At 39.9% G+C, this 20004-nt stretch overlaps 1 protein-coding gene across 1 annotated transcript; it reads left to right on the top strand.

The window, feature by feature from the left end:
• Positions 1-12650: 12650 nt before the first annotated feature.
• Thumpd1 (THUMP domain 1 NAT10 acetyltransferase adaptor) lies at positions 12651-19923 on the top strand. The gene is made up of 4 exons (XM_076840432.2): positions 12651-12949; positions 14362-14536; positions 15349-15597; positions 16544-19923. The coding sequence occupies exons 1-4, from the start codon at positions 12719-12721 to the stop codon at positions 16951-16953; spliced, it is 1065 nt and encodes a 354-aa protein (XP_076696547.1). The 5' UTR covers positions 12651-12718; the 3' UTR covers positions 16954-19923.
• Positions 19924-20004: the final 81 nt, after the last annotated feature.

Here is a 20004-nt window from a genome sequence, read left to right as displayed (position 1 = left end):
TAGTCTTGTTAGTGGCCAAAGTGGAGAGAAGTGGTGTGACAATCACAAGTAGTCAATGTGCCCAGAATGGTTTCTTTTCTTGATTGGTAGAACATCTTTGGAGGGAGGAGCAGGAACTCAGGGCTGAATTGACACTGAAAGTTTATGCAATCCTTGGCTGTCCTGCTTACAGGTAATGATCACATTCATTGGCAGGCTCCTAGCAGGCTCGGAAAGCAGGACAGTGCCCCAGAAGATGCTGGAAGGGTCAGTCTTGTGAAGGGACAGAGGAAGTTCTCAGAAGGAGGAAATTACAAGTGGAAGAATATGTAGAGATATTTGAAATGCGGGGGGCGGGGGAAGGAAAGGTAAGGAAAAGAAGTTGAGGAGTGGGTATGAGTTAACCTAGGTCTCAGCAAACCAGTTGCTTTGTATATCTGTTGAACTGGTCAGGACTAAACATAAACACTCAGGTCACTCTTCCTTGAATGCTCTGGTACTTCTCAGTTCACTGTAAGTAAAATCCTCATATCGACAAGAAGTTGTATGGTAGGGCACAGGGTCCTCTCTGCCCACAGCCTATTCTTGTTCCTCGGTGTCACTGTACTTCAGCCACATCAGCACCCTGCCTTTTCTCAAACAAACCATGCACGTTCCAGCCTTGGGTTTTTTTGGACCCCTTCTGCCTATAACTCTTCCCTGAGACACCCCCTTGGCCAAATCCCTCATTTGGCGAGGTATCCAGTCCAAGAGGTCTGCCTTAACACATTTTCTAAAAGTAGAAATCTTCATTTCTTTCCCTCTCTTTAACCTGCTTTAACTTTTTACATCTCTTCTGACCACCTTTGAAAGTAAGAATTTTGTTTTATTTGCCGATGTATCCTTATTGCCTGGAATAGACATGGGCAAATTTTAGGCACTAAGTAAATATTTGATGGATATGTGAATATATTTCTCTTTCAATAACATGATTAAAAACCCAACTCATATTCTCTTAAACAAAGAGAGGAGTTTATAGGTCATTAAAAAAAAATCTTAGTTGTAGTTGGACACAATAACTTTATTTATTTAATTTTATGTGGTGCTGGGGATCGAATCCAGGGCCTCACATATGTGAGGCAAGTTCTCTACCACTGAACTAAAATCCCAGCCCTCCTTTTTTTTTTTTTTTTAGTTCTATGAGCTTTTTGTTGTTGATATTCCTTAGGATTTTCTTTGTCTACATTATCTTCAGATAAAGACAATTTTACTTCTTCCTTTGAGATCTATACAGCTTTTATATTCTTTTATAACCTTGTTGCATTGGCTAGCACCAGCACTATGTTGAATAAGATTGATGAGAAAAGAAATACTTGCCTTTTTTCCTGATATTAAAATCAGGCCTTCACAGTTAGGTTCAAAGTTATCTGAAGGTTTTTCTACAGGTGTTCTTTATTGAGTTGAGGAAGTTCTCTATTCTTACTTTTCTGAACTTATCATGTATAGATATCAGATTTTGGCAATTCTTCTGCATCAATTAATGTAATCGTGTGGTTTTTTTTGTTCTTTATCTTATTAATAAGGTGAATTACATTCATTGATTTTCTACTATTGATCCAGCTTTGCTTCCTTGGAATAAACCCCTCTTATTGTTGGTATATGATTCTTTTTATATATTGTTGAATTCTGTAGTTTTTGTCTCTTCCAAACTTGAAATGTTCAGCCACTATTTCTTGGAGCAATTTTTCTGCCCCCTCATGGATCTTTTGTGATAATCCCACAGGTCCCTGAGGCTCCTTCCCAAACCCCATTTTAGTTTCATTCTCTTGTTCAGGTTGGGCAATTTCTATCTTCCAGTTCACTGAATTTTTTCTCATGTTTCTTCATTCTAATGATGATCCCATTATTAGAGATAGGAAAAACATTTTTTTTTCCTACTCTCCCACACCACTCAATACAATAGGGTTGCTCCCCCCTAAACCCCCAGTCACCAAGCAACTCACTAGCAAAAGATACCAGCTGAGAGTCCCATTCTCCAATTTAATTCTACATTAACTACCCGAAGATAGTGGCAGATCCCACAGATGAGGGCTCAGGCCCAGAAGACTGCCTCCTGTTTCAGATGCCAGGTGCAAGTCTCAAGCTTAACTTTATTACTGACTGTAACCTATATTAAACTGGGGTTCCTCTGATTCCTTTCTTGGGTATAATTAATTTGCTAGAATGGTTCACAGAACAATAGGAAACCCTTTACTTACATGTATTCATTTGTTATAAAGGATGCAAATGAACAGCCAGATGAAAGAGATGGGAGAAGGGGTACAGTGCTTCTTAGGCTTCGCCCTTCCAGAAATTCCTCATGTCCAGGTCTCTGGAAGCTCCCCAAATCCTGTCCTTTTGGGGTTTTATGGAAGTTTTATTACACAGGCATGATTGATTAAATCATTGGCCTTGGGTGATAAACTCAACCCTCAGCAACTCTGTCCTCCCAGGAGGTGGCAATATGGGATGGGATGGGAGGGATGGTACCATTGATTTTCCTGGCAAACAGACCAAGTTCTATGGCTATCCAGAAGCCCTGAGTCACCAGACATCACCAGACATCTTACTAGCATACAAAAATGCAGTTCTCCCATAAGAGATCCCAAAGGTTTAGGAGTTGTGTGCCAGGAAACAGGGATGAAGACCAAATATATATTTGACAACATCACACTTATCCACGGAATTTCAAAAATTTCTTTTATTGAATTTTTGGTTTTAAAATTTATATGCAGTTCATCTTGATTATATTCTATTTCTTTGCTGAGACTTTGTTCTTTCCATTCTTTTTTATTTGTACCGAGCTTGCTTGCTTATTTATTTATTTATGTGTTGTGGCACTGGGGATTGAACTCAGGGGCATTCTACCACCAAGGCATATCCCACACCTTTTTTTTATTTTTCATTTTGAGCCAAGGTCTCACTGAGTTGCTAAGGCCTCCAAATTTGTGATCCTCCTGCTTCAATCTCCCGATTTTTCTGGGATTACAGGCATGCATCACTACGTCCGGCTTGTTGCAAGCATATTTGTAATTGCTTGTTTGTTGAAGCTTTTTTGTAATGTCTTCTTTAAAATCTTTTCCAGATAATTCTAACACCTCTGTCAACTCGGTGTGGGCTCACTTTGGCTGTTTCTTCATTCAGTTTGAGATCATCTTGGTTCTTGTGGAGAGTCATTTTTGATTGAAATGTGAAAGTTTCACTCTTATCTAATGAGAGAGGGACCTCACATAGAACTTCTCTTTTCCCTGGTATTCTTGGCACTGCCCCGACAGAGGAAAGGCCAGCTCATTAAGGCTGAGTGAACATACAAACCCAAGTTCTCTGCTCAGCTTTCAGTGACACCTGAGTTGGGGTGCTCCTTGTGTAGACTCCACTGACACTTGCCTGTCCCATTTTTAGGTGGCCTTCTCCGTCACCCCTGTCAGAGGGTATTGGGTCACCTCAAGTTATAGACTCATAAGCTTCTCAATTTGCCTTTCCTGGAATGCACTGGGATAGAGGAGGCTCCTTCCCAACCCCTATTTTAGTTTCATTCTCTCGTTTTTTTTTTTTTTTTTCCTGTGTTGTTTGCAGCTATTATTTACGAGTTTTCTGTCTGCTGGGCTGCTCCCTGATCCTTGGCTAAAGAAAGATGCTTTTCTGGGGGGTGAGGTCTTCTCTGGTTTGTATCCTTGGCTTTTCCAGTTTTCTGGCTTCTTCAACTCCCAAGTCCAGGACATACAAGTCAAAAAGAAGATCCACAGACTGACAGCTGTGTTGCTCCTTGGGGACCAATGTCCATAGTCCGTGTGCCTTGCTTTTCTACACCATCCATAGTGCTCTTATGTTTTATATCAACGTCCAGAAATTTTAGTTGTACTTAGCAGGAAAAATAGGGAAAAGTATGTCTACTCCATCTTCCCAGAATTAGAAGCGCTCTCATTTTACTCTTTGAGATTAGAATAAAATTTTTAGCAAAATCAGACAAGAACACCCACTAAAAAGAAAACCACAGGCAAACTATGATACTCTCTGAGCACAAATAAAAAACCCAAAATAAATTATTAACAAACCAAAATCATTGACCAGAAAAACCAGAAATATATTACGACCAGTTTGAGTTTATCCAAGAAGAGAGGAAAGAAAACATGTGAGTATTTTAATGAAGATAGAAAAAGAAGTTGATGAATTTTAACACTGATTCATGATAAACCTGTATCTTATTAAAAAAAAAAAAAAGTAAAACGTGAATAGAGAAGAATTTCCTTACTATGATCAATGTTCTTGATAGGGTTCAGAACATGCTAACCACAAATATGGCCTATTGACATTTGAGGAAACAGGAAAGACAGAAAGAACACTTTTACCTTCCTCCTACCCTTCTCTCAGGAAGCAAGTCATAAGATTCTCATTTGAGACTTCTATCGTTTGAAGTGACACCCCCCCCAATTAATTTATTAGAAACTTAATCTCCAAATTACTGCTTTTGAGCAGTAATTAGAATTAGATGAGGTCAAGAGCACAGCTACCTCTTAGGATAGCATTAGGGGCTTTATAAGAAAAGGAGGAGAGACCAAAGCTCGAATTATTACACAGTTATTATGTTATTATGCAGTAAGGACCCCCATTAGATACCAGCTCCGTACTCATGGAATTCACAATCTCTAGAACCTGAACTAAATAAATCTCTATTCTTTAAAAATCATGTAGCTTCAAGTATTCTGTTATAATAACTAAGACTGCAAAATGCCCTCCCTAATATACAGAGGAAAGGAACATTCTTACTTCTGAGGGAACAGGAACATAAGGAAGAATCTAATGGACCTTGCTAGTTCTCTTCAGCTTAGTTACACTAGATCTTACCCCTGTCTCCAATTCTACTTCTCCATGGCTAACTACCTCTTCACCAAACCTAGAATTACAATGCACAAGTTTACCTGGGTTTCCAAAGACTCCCATGTTATGTAAAACTTATATTAAATAAATTTGTATGCACCTCTTTTGTCAATCTACCTTTTGTTGTAGGGGCCTCAGCTATGTACCTCATTATGGGTAAGGAAAAGATAATCCCTCCCCCGCCCCGCTGCATTAGGAGGATTACAAGTCAATCCTCCTAATGTAATTGCCTGTTCTATTGTAATTGCCTGTTCTATTTCTCTGTGTTCAAATTACTCACCCTTTGAAGATCTTGATGCCTCAGAACTGCTGCTAAAACCAATGTAATGGTAGAAAAGACTCACCAAGTCATGGCCCCACTGGATGTTTTCAAATAATTTCTGATCTGCCTGAAGCTCTAGTTTTTCAGTGGACTTCTTGTTGCTCAAATTGCCCTAGCAGCCTGTACACTTACTTCAGTAGCACTGGTGTCAGGTATACCTCCTGATGAGGAAATGACTTCCTGGAATAGATCCATTCCAGCAATGTGGGATCTCTAATTATTAAGTTGAAAGTTTTTGATTAAAGGGGGGAAATGTCAAGGAAAAAAAATAAAATGGAGTAGTTTTGATTTGGGGCTCTTAAAATATAATTGGGAAACCATTATTAACCAGGCCTCAGATGTCCACAGCTGAACTTTTGAACTGGGCTGTCTGCCCAGCATGTTAATCTTTGGACTAGGCAAACATTTTCTGTATTAATTGTTTGTTTAATGAAACTAACTTATCTTCAGCCAGAGTTGTTTCGATGGTATTAGTTCCATGTCAGATCTTAATCTGAAATACAATATGTCCTGTTCTACAGAGTTTTACTCTTGTTATTTTGCCTCAAGATCTTTCTCAGTTGCAATTTGTGTCATCCTTTCCTGGCGACCTGTCATCATGGGAATGATCCACCCCAACTCTCATGTTTCATTTTCGGATCTCCTTTTTGTCAGTGACCTTTCCAGGTCACCCTTGAGAACAATGTTCTCAACCCCCTGCCACCTAGTTAACCAGTGCTTCTAGAACTCGGTGTCCTTCCTAGTGATGATGGATGAATTGCTTAAGGTCCTGGCTTGGGCTACCTTTTCCACTGTACACTTGATAGCATCTTCTGTCTCCGAATCAAAGACGTTACTCGTCTAATGACTCCTTCTTTGTTTTGCATCATCAATTTCTTCCTCTTGTTTGGAATACAAGTTGTAGACTCTATGGAGGAGTAGTTGTGAAACAACATTCAGCCATAAAAACATGGCAGTATCTTCCAGTTAAAATAAAACCTCTTGGGCCACTTGTCCCCCTTCATCTTCTGTTCCATTCCTCTCCTTTTTACAAGAAAATTCCCCCAAATAGTTGTCTATATCTGTAGCTTTTACTTCTCTATTTCCATATCTGTATCTGCATTTGTCTTCTGTTGCTCTCCTTAATTGTGAAAGAATTTCAAAGATATACAAGGAGTTAGAGTAGTCTAGTGAAACTCCTGTGTACCCAGCTTCAGTAAATGTATAAATATATGGCCAATTTAGATCTCCACCAACTCCTTCCTCTCTGCATTATTTTGAAACAAACCTATATATCATATCACTTAATGATGTTTATTAATAAATACTTCCTCATATATTTCTAAAAGGTAAAGATTTTAAACTTTATCTCACTTCCAGGGGGTGGAGAAATTAACCTAGCTGTAGATCCAGGAAAAAAAAAAGAGAAATACTTTGGTGTACATCTACACCAAGAAATGACATTTCATTTTAATTTATAAAAATTATGCATGCACTTGATCAAAAATAAAAGATACAAAATGATGTCAAATAAATGTGCTGCAAACACTAGCATTGTGTGTGTGCGTAGGAGAAATGGTAGGTGACACAGATAAATGTAACTAGTTTTTCAAACAAGTTTTAACTCAAAACTATTTTTTCCCAATTTCTATTTTTCCCCTTGTATATCTAATATCCCTTTTCTACCTCTTCATGATTTCATGGGATATTCTATAACTCTCAGCTATTTTCAGTTATCAAAAAAGTTTATCTACTCAAAAATTTTAATCTCAAATGCAATATCCATTGCACTTGTTTCTATCTCTCCCTCATGGGTTGAAGGGGGACTTCTGGGGATTTGCAGTGGCAGGGTGTGTGTTCACCATTTTAATACTCCCATTTCAGCACCTGGAATGGGGTCAAGTGGCCTTACCTGTCTCTGACCTTTTCCTATTCCTTCTGCTAAGCTCTAGATCCTCCCCTGTTGAGGGTAAAGGAAAGAGATTAGGATAAGGGGGCATACTCACTGGCTGTGACTTTAATCCTGACTGTGAAGTCTACCTGTTCAAGCTCAGATAGCTTGTGGGGGGTCCCTGTGAAGTACCAGATATTCACATATCTTTGGAATATCCTATCCGGTTGCAGACCTCTCTTCTGTTGTCCTCTACAGAGAGAGGGGATTATTAACCAAGGAATGTGAAGTCAGCTTCTTCCTGCAGCCATCTCTAACTTTTATGAGGGATCCCCTTGTTGGCCCTTGCAAAGTCTTCTCTCTCTTCTCTCCAGCTTCTTAATTAAGTAGAGAAGCAGACTGCTGCGTCTGGGGATTAATCAGGGTAGCAGGACCAGTTGAGCCACCTTTTTGCAAACTTGGAGAGCTGCTTCTCATAGTCTTTGTTGACAATTCTCTTTAGAATGTCAAGGGCAGAGGCTTAGTACCTCTCAATCCTTAGCTTTGGGCTTTAGTCAGGAACTGTGAAGAAATATGTTTCATTAAATCATATATGTTAGAAAATTGGCACAGGTCTAAAATCACCTGGACACACTGAAGCTAAGCAGAAGCAAGTTTATTGTCAGGAAATCTGCCAAGGCTACCTCTGTGCAGGCAGAACAGCGCAGACCTCCTCTGAAGTACACTTTTGTAAGTCAGAGCCTGGGTTATTGCATTGGGGGTGGACTTAGCCCTTGCTATTGCAGGTGGAGAACAAGTTTCAAAACCTCAACAACCACAAAGGGGAGGGGACAGAAGGAGCAGGCACAGTGCCACCAGCTCCTGGAATTGGCAGTCCTCTGTCTATGCGCACTGTGGTGCAGGTGGTTGGAGATGTTAGCCTCTGGGTGATCCCGCTCTTAAACGGGGAAGGGGAAGGGAACCAGGGTGAGGTGTCAAGCAGAATGGAGTTAGTTTGACTTAACTTTCTTAATTAACCCATGGTTAACAGGCTAACAATATATATGCATATGTGTGTGTGTGTGTGTGTGTGTGTGTGTGTGTATGATTAAAATATACACATACATATGTGCATTATTCCCTTTTAAAACACTAATGGGTTCATACTACATGTATCTCACCTAGATTCCTCCCTGCCCCATTTTGCAATGTATCTTCTAGATCTTTCCATGTTAACACATTTAGATACAATAAGGAGTCCAGTGGGGACAGAGAAGCCATTAGGAGTGGCTGGAAACACTTCAAAGCAAACTGACCAACATTAAAAGTTTGTCTTAATCTCAGCTTCTTAAAAAATCATAGCCATCAAACTTCCCAATTGCCAACATCTACAACAAAGCCATAACACCTAATATTGATTGAATATTTGTATGTGTAATTGACTTGAATTCTTTTCTTCCACACTCACAGTGACCTATAAGGTACATATGTTACAGCTATTCCCATTTTACAGATGAGGAGCATGAGGGTTTAGAATGGTTAACTTGCCTAAGGTCATAAAGCCAGCAAAGTGATGCACTCATATTTAAATCTAGGACTGTCTGACTCGATCATTTTCTTGTCTCTGTGTTCATCTATACATTAAATGCTACATTCTCATTGGCTTTTCTCCAACTTTTAGTTTAAACATAAATCAAACATCCTGAGAATACATAGTCCATTCTTTTTAAGATTTGATCTGTGCCAAAAAAAGCCTTTAAACTCCAGTTACCATGGACTCTTGAACATGTATCTACTTTAAGTTAGTGTTTATTCAACATCAGGGTTATGGATTGGGAGATTGTACATTCCATATGATTTGAGTTGTAAATGGAAGTGTTTTTCTCTTGACTTACTGAACTGTCTGAGATTCTGCCACTGGAGATTCAGTCCTTAGAGCATTGAGTGAAGTAGAAGTCAGAAGCCAGGAGGATAATCTAGAAGCTTTCAAAAACATTTAAGCATAGATTATTTAACCAAACCTCAAACGGGTGTGAAAGATGTACCCATAGAACACCAGGAAAAGTTTTATGGAGACTCATACCTGTACAGATAGAATATAAAAATGGAGAAAACTGGAGAGATTCATTCACTTTTGCCCTCAAGAATCTAGACCTACAAAATCCCACGTGGGCCTCAGGGAAGCATACCTGTCAACAGTGGGACACTGGAAAGTGGTGAAATGAAACACACTGGAGGTGGCAGGGATTAGGGGTTCTGGACACCCAGCGGGGCAGGGCAGTAGCTCCTAAAGCACAAGAACCAGGCCAAAGGCCAGACACAGCTCATGTGGGCTCAGAGCTAGGTTCCAACAAGGGAGGTCAGGCTGTTGGGTGAGGTTTGTTTTTTTTTTTTTTTTAATCTTTCAATAAATCACACATATCAAAGGACCATTAAAATAAGAGATTAGGAGACAGATAATGAATTTAGGGGATTAAATTTGGGATGATACTAGTATCCCCCCAAACAGACCTCTGTAAGTCAAAATCAAACACCCAAATAGCATTTTTTTTTTTTTTTTTTTTTGGTAACAGGGATTGAACCCAAGGGCACTTAATCACTGAGCCACATCCCCAGACAGTTTTAATATTTCATTAGAGACAGAGTCTCCCTGACTCGCTGAGTTGCCCAGAGCCTCAGTAAGTTGCAGAGGCTGGGTTTGAACTCGAAATCCTCCTGCCTCAGCCTCCTGAGCTGCGGGGATTATAGGTGTGTGCTGCTGCTCCTGGCCCAAATAGCCATTTTTTTAAGTACACATAGATTGAACAGTAAATTTGACCTAAAATTTTCTTTAACATTTTTTCTAGTTGTAGATGGACACAATATCTGTATTTTATTTATTTATTTATTTTTATGTGGTGCTGAGGATCGAACCCAATGCCTCATATGTGCTGGGCAAGTGCTCTACCACTGAGCTACAACCCCAGCCCCTTGACCTAAATTCTTATTATAACAGGAATTCACTTGATGCTTTGACTATATTCCTTGTGGCTTTGAAACTTACATGTTTTTTTTTTCTTTTTCCCAACCTTCTCCTCCATGATCTTCTTTTCCCTAATCTTCTCCTTCGTGATGTCTCCTCTCTAATCTCATTTTCTCTGAATCACCTCTGTAAAAGCCCCCTGTTCCTGCTGATGGGCAGAATCACAACCTTTGGGAGTCCCCTGTGTTTCTCCTTTGCTAGCAAAGCAATAAACCTTCTTTTCCTTTTTCTCAAAACCATGTCCTCATTATTGGATAGGCATTGGGGACAAGGACCCAGCTTTTGGCAACACAATCATAGACACTCTGCTGTTATTTGTGACTGGTAGGTAATCTAAGGAAGTGAAATTCACATAAGTAGGAAGTTTACAAAAATTGGTCCAACATTACCAAGGAAATCTCTCAGTGAAGTAATGACCTAGTCATGAGGAGCAAATAAAAAACGCTGAGTTATTTAGAGCTGGAATAAGAGCCTGCTTCAGGGAAGGGGGTGAGTGAAAGCATCATTGGCAGTTACCCTAGGAAGAGGGATGGGGGATACATACATATAATCCTAATACAGACCGAGGGACTAAGCAGCTAACTGGGATATTTCTGGCACAGTCAGCATCCATGAAAAAATGTTTTGTTTTTTTTTTTTCAAGTTTGCCTCCCGATTTACCACTTTAGCAGGCAGTACTTTTATATGCTTGGGACTCAAACTATGCATCTTAACTCTTCGTCTATAGTTTAACCTCTACTATCCTAAGGACAGGGAAAGTGGGTTGGCTGGTTGGAAATCCAGCCAGAACAGGGATAAATGTGGGGAGAAACCAGTGCCCTTTTTCAGCTCCTCTGGTATGGTTCAGCGGGATCAAGACGGGATCAAGACTTTCGCTCTTAATGGTGTAAATCCTCACCTTTTTTCTTTATTGGCCATTTTTTTTTTCGGGTTGAATTCAATTAAGACATTTTCTAAGTGCCTACTAAGGACAATGCACTATGCTAGGTGTTGAGGATGAAAAAGAGAAACTAGAGTTTCAAGTAACTCTCTTATACCTCCTGACACCAAATCTGTTGTAATAAGACTATTCTTCACAAGCAACTGAAGACCTCCAGAAGCCTATACTATGCAACCTCCACCAACGAAATTACACAAAGTAAAAGCTGTGCTGCATGTACAAGTGGAAACAAAAAGCAGTATGGTCATTTAAAGCAAAAATAACAAACAGGGAACAGACCACAATAGATCATCAAGTTTTCTTTATTAAGCAGTGGAATGGCACAGTTTCAGGAGAGAAAAGGGTGATTGATTACAACTTGGGTCTGATATTTTTAGGGTTTAAGTGAGATGGGTATTGAACCATGATGCTAAGAAAAGATCACCGACTCTAATTTAAAGCAAACTTATATTGTGTACTAAAGAGCTGGCCAGGGCCTGTCTCAACCAAAACCCAGCTAGAGAACAGTGACAGTTCACAAAGAAGAAAAGGTTTTTATAGCACAAACAGTCACAAAGGCAGGTGACTTGGGAACTTACAGCTAACAGGGTCTGGTAAGATTAATACAAGGGCAGACAGCAGGTTTATGATCTACGTTGTTTAATCTCAAAGGTAGGGAGCAAACTCAGATTCCAACATCAAAGTTAATGAGGAACAGCTGGAATTTCAGTAAAGGTCATTGTCTGGTCAAGGTGAGATGTGCTGGTTAGTTCAAAACCCAGGCCGGAATCCCAAGCAAGTTTACAAAAAAAAAAAAAAAAAAAAAAAAAAAAAATCAAACTATAGTCAAGCCAAATAGAAATCTTAGTATTTTACAGTAAAACAAAAATAAACTTTTCATGACTTTGTGATGAGATGGCTCCCAATCTTAAGATGGGATTAGGCTGGGTTCATCATTGGAATCTTAACAAGTGAGATTTGAATCATGGCAAAAATGCCTTGGCTAGGTTGTCAAGGGGAACAGTTGTGCAAATTCAAAGCTCAAATCAGCGTTAACAGTTGCAAGTGCCAAATCCATTGTTGCTGGGAAAGGGTGAAAGTCCAGAGTGCAGAGCCCATTATTTTGCCTTTTCCCTGGGGTGGGGGGTTGTTATTTTTCATATAATTCACTTATACTTTTGTAAATAGTGGTGGGACTGGGTTTGGAACCAAAGGTTGGTTGGCAGTGAGTGCAGTGCCCTTTCACCAGGTTGCCTCTTTTAGGATTTTGAAGAAGCTCGAGTCTGTTAAAACTTTGCACCAGAAGGGTAGTTTGGGCGAATGTGGCAAACATTCACTCCTGAACACATTCATCAAAAGTGGCATTTTTTCAATAATTTAAAGAAGGTAATACAGCTACCAAGACTGTTGCTGAGACTGGGCTAAAAGGACGAGAGAAAGCAGTGTAAAACACTCAACACCACTCAACATTCTTGGTTGTAGGCCAAAAGAAACATATTCTGGCAAATTTGGGTGGAAATGAAATTTACTGGAAGTAAATTTACTGGAAGTCTTTTGGACAGTTGACAGAACGATCGGGAGGACTTTAGGACCCGGCGCAGCACGGAAGGTATGGAGGTGGGCAGGCGACGTCGTGGCGCACAGTTGACGTCATCAGCTCGCGCCGGCAAAAGCGAAGACGCCAGGAAACCCGGAGAAACGCATTTCTCTCTGCTTCGGCTCGCACGCGCCATGGCGGAGCCCGTCCAGCAGCCCCCTCAGCCCAGTGGCGGGAAGCGCAAAGGAAAAGCTCAGTACGTGCAGGCCAAGCGGGCTCGGCGCTGCGACGCCGGTGGGCCGCGGCAGCTGGAGCCCGGGCTGCAGGGCATCCTCATCACGTGCAACATGAACGAGCGCAAGTGCGTGGAGGAGGCCTACAGCCTGCTTAACGAATACGGCGACGATATGTACGGGCCCGAAAAGGTACCGGTCTCGTGCTGGCGAGCCGGCCTGCCGGTCTCTGGGAGGAGGGACGTTGGAAGGTCGGCTGCCTTTGTACGCGTGCGCGCGACTTCCCGCGTGCGCGTGCGCTGGGCGGCGGGGGCGTGGCCTCGCCTGGGCCCCGCGCTCTCGCCTCTCCCTGGCCCTGCGCCCTCGCCTCTCCTGCAGATTCCTGGCCAGTGGGTGTCTGGCCAGACATGCAGTCTGTCATCTTGTGATTTTCTTTCCATCTTTAATTACAGTACTTCCCATTTATTGAGTGCTTCCTGCAGGCCAAAAGATGTTCTTTACACGACAGCTTTGTGAAGTGGTCTGTAATCATGCATTTGCCCTAAGCCATGCTATTATCTGTAAAATAGTGGGTTGGGATATTAATACTAGTTATTAACCAAATGCACATAAAAATATATTTTAAAAGCACGATTTTTTTTTTCCGTATTGGGGGTTGAATTCAGGGACGTTTAACCACTGAGCCACACAGCTCCCGTCCTTTTTATTTAGAGAAAGTGTGTCGATAAGTTGCTTAAAGCTTCACTAATTTGCTAAGGCTGACCTTGAACTCGAGATCCTCCTGCCTGGGCTTTCCAAGCCGCTGGGATTACAGAGCTGTGCCACTGCACCTGGCTACTTTTTTTTTTTCTTCAACCATTACCACTTGAAATTTCACTACCCCATCACATTGTGGGTGTCATGATATATTATTGGCTTAGAATTTGTATCAATATTCACATACATACCCTGAGGAATAAAGTGAAGAAGAATAGTACAGAGGGCCTTATTGTTTTCTAGCTCTGGGACCTGGGCATAGGCACAGTATTTAATTTGGCTGAGTTATATTTAAGAAATGATAGTACTTTGGTTGGCTAGAAAGTTGCTTATGTACATAAAGTATATTCTGGATATATACAGTTTCTTTAAATGTGCACGATTAGTGTTTGATTGGTGGTCTCATTGTTAGGGCAGAGAACTGGGCAACAGGTGAATGTCTGCCCTATCTATACTGGTACCTTGATCAAGTTCTCAAAAACTCTGTCCTTTTCCTCAGTAGATCAGGAGTAAGGGTTCTTTAATTCTGTTAACTATTTCGTTCTAATCTTACCGACAGAAGAGTCAGGCACAAAGATTAAATTTACAGATGGTGTTAAGGTCCACCCTGATGGGCTCCATCTGATGAGCACAGTTTCCTCTGCCAGACTGACAAGATGCTTTTGAAAACATTTTCAAATGCTACTACAAACTTCCCTCAGAGTTTGGAGGGAGTGTTTGCTCAGTCTCTTAAAATACTTAACTGTCAACATTAAGCCATCTGTCTCCAGGAGTTTCACATATATTTAATTATAGTGTTTAAACATGAGCTGTTGTGTCATTTCTGCCTATTGGTTTCATGTGAACAGTTTACAGACAAGGATCAGCAGCCCTCTGGAAGTGAGGGAGAGGATGATGATGTGGAAGCTGCCTTGAAGAAAGAAGTTGGTGACATTAAAGCTTCTACAGAGATGAGGCTAAGAAGATTCCAGTCAGTGGAGAGTGGAGCGAATAATGTAGTCTTCATCAGAACACTTGGGATAGGTGTGTCTAACACCCCTAACGTCATTGATCCTACAGTATTTGGATAGCTCCCTTTCTCAGAGAACACTGCCTATTAAATGGCTTCATGGCATGGCTCTTTTAATCACTTTATTGCAAACTTTGTAGACCATATTAGCAGTAGGAACAGAGAGAGGTAGCATGAGGAGGTGCACATTAGCATTGGCTTAGGAGTGGAAACCTGGCTTTGCCCCATTTCCTTTGTATGTAACTTTAGGCAGAAGGAGAGTGCATGTTCTGACTGCAGGGAGCAGTTGCTACCCAGCCCCAGCCAATGGTTGCCTTTTGGGGAATTAGAGCCAGATTTTATGATGGAAATCTGGAGAAGTTCTTAGATTTTAAAATGTAGTCAGCTAATTTAAAAAATATTGAAAACACTGAGCATTCCCAAAGAGACTGTATATAGCCTGAGGACCACCACTTCATGATAATGCACTGTAGCGTTCAGAGAGTCTGTCTTCCCAGGTCTGAGATCTAGACTTGTGTACTCATTAGTTGATATATTAGTCGAATCTTTTTAAGTGACTTGTAGTTTTTGTTTCTGTCAAAAAGTGTTTACTGTTTAATGTTTGTTACTCTGATAGTGCTATTGTTATAGGAAAACAATAGTAGGGTATTGTGGTTGGATAAGTCGGGGCATTAAAAACATTAACTTTAGAATCTACATGAATAATTATTTTTAACAAAAGCAGTAATGATGAAATGTTAAAATATCAGCTATAATGTAGGCACTGAAGAAATACTAGTTGGAAAAACTTGTTTGTTCTGTGCTGATTTCTTTTGTTTTCTTGTAGAACCTGAGAAATTGGTGCATCATATTCTCCAGGATATGTACAAAACCAAGAAAAAGAAGACTCGAGTTATTCTACGAATGTTACCCATCTCAGGCACGTGCAAAGCTTTCTTAGAAGATATGAAAAAATATGCAGAAACATTTTTGGAACCCTGGTTTAAAGCTCCAAACAAAGGGACATTTCAGATTGTTTACAAATCTCGAAATAACAGTCACATGAATAGAGAAGAAGTTATCAAAGAGCTGGCAGGTATGTTTCTCTTACTGATTTTATATGGGTAGTAGTGGTAAACACTTGTTTAAGGATTTCTTTTTCTTTGGTACCAGGGATTGAACCCAGGGGCACCTAACCACTATGCCACATCCTCAGCCCTATATCATATTTTATTTAGAGATAGGGTCTCACTGAGTTGGTCAGTGCCTTGCTTTTTGATAAGGCTGGCTTTGAATTTGTAATCCTCCTACCTCAGCTTCCCAAGCCGCTGGGATTATAGGCATGTGCCTATGCACCAGCAAGGGTTTCTATTTTAGCATATAAGGTTTACATTTTTTAGTGTAGATCAAGTGAATTAAAATATTAAGCCTATTTCAGTAAATTAAATATGAGATTTTCTGATACTCCTTTCCAAACTGAGGTTTGGAATTTTCTTTTGGAAAAAAGTATATTTATTTGTCTTTACGTACCCTTGGGAGATTGTTTCAAGGATTCCCTACGGATATCAAAGTGTGGATGCCCAAGTTCCTTATAAAGATGTAGTGTTTGCATACAACCTGTGCACATCTTCCATATAGTTTTAAGTCATCTCTAGATTACTTAGAATACCTAATTCAACATAAACATATAAACCGTTATTATACTATAAGGAGAAAATAATAACAATAAAAAAGTCTATATGTTCAGCACAGATGCAGTTTTTTCCCAAAGTTTTTGAGCTAAGGTTGGTTGAATCTGTGGATGCCAGGCCCATGGATATAGAGGGCCAATTGTATATTTTAAAATTAAATGTCTCAGAACTTCATTCAAATTTACTTATTGAAAGGATTCAGGGTATTTGATTCAGGTTCACCTAGAAGAATGGACTAGTACATATTGTGTTTTAACAAATCCCCAACAGAAAGGAACAAGAATTTGTTTGTATCCATCAAGCTTAGTGGTATCCCTCTCAACTTAAATGTTGTTCCTATTTTTATTACAGGAATAGTGGGCAGCCTTAATCCAGAAAATAAAGTGGATCTCACCAATCCCCAGTACACGGTGGTAGTAGAAATCATCAAAGCTGTCTGTTGCCTGAGTGTTGTGAAAGATTACATGTTGTTCAGAAAGTATAATCTCCAGGAGGTGGTGAAGACTGCTAAAGACCCATCCCAGCCTCACCCAAAGCTGGGAAATGGGAAAGAAGTGAAATTGGAATCTGATGTCAAATTAAATCAAAATGACCCCTCAGAAGGGAAAAATAACCAGCAGGTGGTACCAGAGAATAACGAGGAGCCAGGGCAAACAAAACCCAAGCCTGAGTCACAAGTGGTGAATGAGGAAGGAGCGAAACCTGAACTTGCAGATCAAGTCATGGAAGGATCCAAGTCAAATGAAAATGACCACTTGTAGAAGGAGGTGGGTTTCTCAGTGAGGTTCTGTGAGATGCTACCAGGGTTCCATGTGAAATTATAATATTTGACGTTGTGCTGCAGAGTGCTAATCTCACAGTATCAACAGTGACCCCTCAGCCCTGTTAGCAGTTTTGTCAGAGCACTTTCAGCCCCCTTGGTGTGAGTATGGGCCCACCTGCTGTCACACAGGGAGGGGCTGGGAGAAAGGTGTGGCCTCCTCCCTTCTTCTCTTCCCCAGCCTCCCCATATGCACTGCCAGTTGTTTTATGGAGTGAATATGCTCTGAGAAACAGAAATCAGAGGGAAGTTTTCCTTCTAAGCAAGGAATTTTTTTGTGCCACAACTAAGCTATCCCCTGCCATTTTGTTCTAAACATTGCAAAAATGTGGATTTTGTAGATTAGAAGTGAATTGTTTTGTGATTGTTTTCTAGTTTTGTCTTTCTTATTTAGTTATTATGTCATTTTATCTTTGAATGTTTGCTTGCTGTAAACAAGTATCAGGGTCATTGCTGCAGTTTCTGAAGGCAAGGTGGTGAGATAGAAGAGGACCATTCCAGGCCTATACCTACAGACATTTCTGATAAAGTTGGTGATAAGGAATCATCATCTCCTAGTACAACAGACAAAGAGATTCTGTCACTCCAGTGAAAGCTCCTCCAGGGTGATATGGATCTGTGAGCCAAGCTGTCCTGCCCAGTGGGCATTGTCTGTGGCATGCGTCTTACTGGCAGTCAACTCCAGCAGTTGTAACTAAATCATTTGACAAGGATATTGGTTAGTTTAACGGCTTTTGGAATATCAAAAACAGTAAGACTTTTGTTTTAAAAAAATCACACTCAGTGAAACGGTTTAGGAAGCAAATTATTTAGTAGCAGACTGTATCCCAGAAAAGAAAAAAATTATGTAGTTGGTGAAAATCTAACAATATCAACATTACAGTGGTGGGGCAAGTATAAGAAATAGAAATGACTTTTCTCTTAGTTTTAAGTGATATGTCACATGAGGTAAAGAGGTTTTGTGTAGTTAACTGAGAAACAGCATCCTCTACCTGGGTTGAGTCAACAGGTTTCACAAATATTTGTTTTGCTGTAGCATTTATAAGATTTCTAAATGATGATGAAAATAAATGAACTTTTGTTTTTTCTGCTGCTAGAAGTCTCTTAAAACAAAGGCCAATATATCTTTAAGTTATATCATTATACCTAAAAAAGGTCTGTCATCTGTACCAGTGCCCCATGTTTGGTGCTTGGCTCCGTGAGAGTTATGCCTCATTTCAAAAAAAAGAAATCCTGATGTTGGCAATATAGCACAGTGCTTTCTTCACAGAGGTGCTGATATCAACATCGTGGAGATGAAGAAAATTCTCAATAATGCTACAAAAATGGTTAATTTATTATTAAAGATCCATTTATGCCAAGAATGTTAAGCAAATCCCCAACTAAAACTTGGGACAAAGAGCACATGTATCTTATACAATGTACAGAAAGTTGGTGGCTTATCAGAAGAAGAGTTCGTAAAGAATGTTTGAATGGAGAAGTGAATTACTAGGGCACTTACAAGAAAATAGGGCAGGTCTTGCTGAGTGCTTTCAAAATGAAGAATGGCAGTAGAAAACCTAATTAGCAGAAATTGCTATTGCGTATGTAATGAAAAAGTTTCTGCAAGATCCTAGAGAAAAAGTTTTTTTCTTAAAGTGATAAGAATCTAAGATTTAGAGGGAAACTTAACTCTGGAAAAGTAATTTTAAAGAGTTGCCAAAGGAACTCTTGAAATGTTTCTCAGCAACTTGTACTTTATAATGAAGAATGCAAACATTACAAGTCTTCTGCCTAGAAGGAATGCAAAACCAAAGTAAGCAGTGTTTCTTCTCCTGTTTCCACTTGGAAGGAAGAGAAAGAACTCCACTCTGGTCTTTCAGCTCAGGACTTGTTTGAAATACGAGCATCCTTCAACTTAGTGCTCACACTCATGCCATGAGGTATTTCCGCAGGGGTTACCTGAATTTGAAAATGTCTTCAAGGGTCCCTCCCAGGTAAAGTGATTGAAAAAGGCTGGAAGACACTTAGGAGCAGTATAAAATAAATTGTGTAGATTGAGAACATTAAGGGACTATTCTTTTTCAATTTAAGAAAGTTTGATAGTAGCATAAGTGAAAACTCCCTATATGAGTGTCTGCCTGTGTAATAGCTAGTCACCGTGGGAATGCGCGTGTACCCTTAGAGCTCTTTGTGTAAACCAGACTAGGAGGATATGGGAGGGACAGAGAGGGTGGGCAAGACCTTGCTGACAGGTGGGGTGGTAGGTATCTTCAGATGTTTAGAATGTTAATGAGGCTGAGGTCTTCTTGGAAGGATGAGTGCTGTCAGTGTTGTTTGGGGAACAGGGAGGATGGGCTCCTGGTGCCTTCTTCAGTGGACTTGCTCCAAGACAAAGATACTTTAGATAGTACAAAATAAAGGGACTCTGGGAATAAGTTGGCCATACAGCTACAGAACATAGAACTCTGTGGCACTAACTGGTTCCTTTTGCTTTGTGAAGCTGCTACTTTACAAAAGAATTTTATAGTTTAGGTCTAGTCACTTTTTGTGTTTATTTGTATTTGATAAGACCTGAGTGTCACACAAACTGTTCTTCCCCAACTATACAATACTGTGTTCTGTTGGGGTCTAAATTCATCCATTGACAGCTTTTGCTTTCAGGTTAATGTCTGTTTATTTTCACTGACATTTGAGCATCTTGTTACAAATGATGAGATTCCAAGGTGGAATTGAATGCTTTTCTTTATTTTTTTTTTTAATTTTAAAAAATTACAGCAGTTAAAAACACTCTTGTGGTTTAATGAACTCTTTTACTCTGTTGAAAAAAGAATTAAAATTGGCATTTTAAAATATGTTTCTCAAAGCTTAAAAACACAATTTTCAAATGTTAGTTTTACTTGTGTTTTGCTTTTTGTATAGCCAGATATTCAGCTTGTTTTTCATAGTTTCTTGTATTTTCCTAAATAAATAAATAAATAAATAAATAAATTTGTTCCTTAAAGATTGATGT

Source organism: Callospermophilus lateralis, chromosome 19, assembly GCF_048772815.1.
Source record: "Callospermophilus lateralis isolate mCalLat2 chromosome 19, mCalLat2.hap1, whole genome shotgun sequence".
NCBI classification, from domain to species: domain Eukaryota; kingdom Metazoa; phylum Chordata; class Mammalia; order Rodentia; family Sciuridae; genus Callospermophilus; species Callospermophilus lateralis.
The sequence above is the reverse complement of the archived record's forward strand: the minus strand, read 5'-3'. Positions and strand labels throughout refer to the sequence as shown.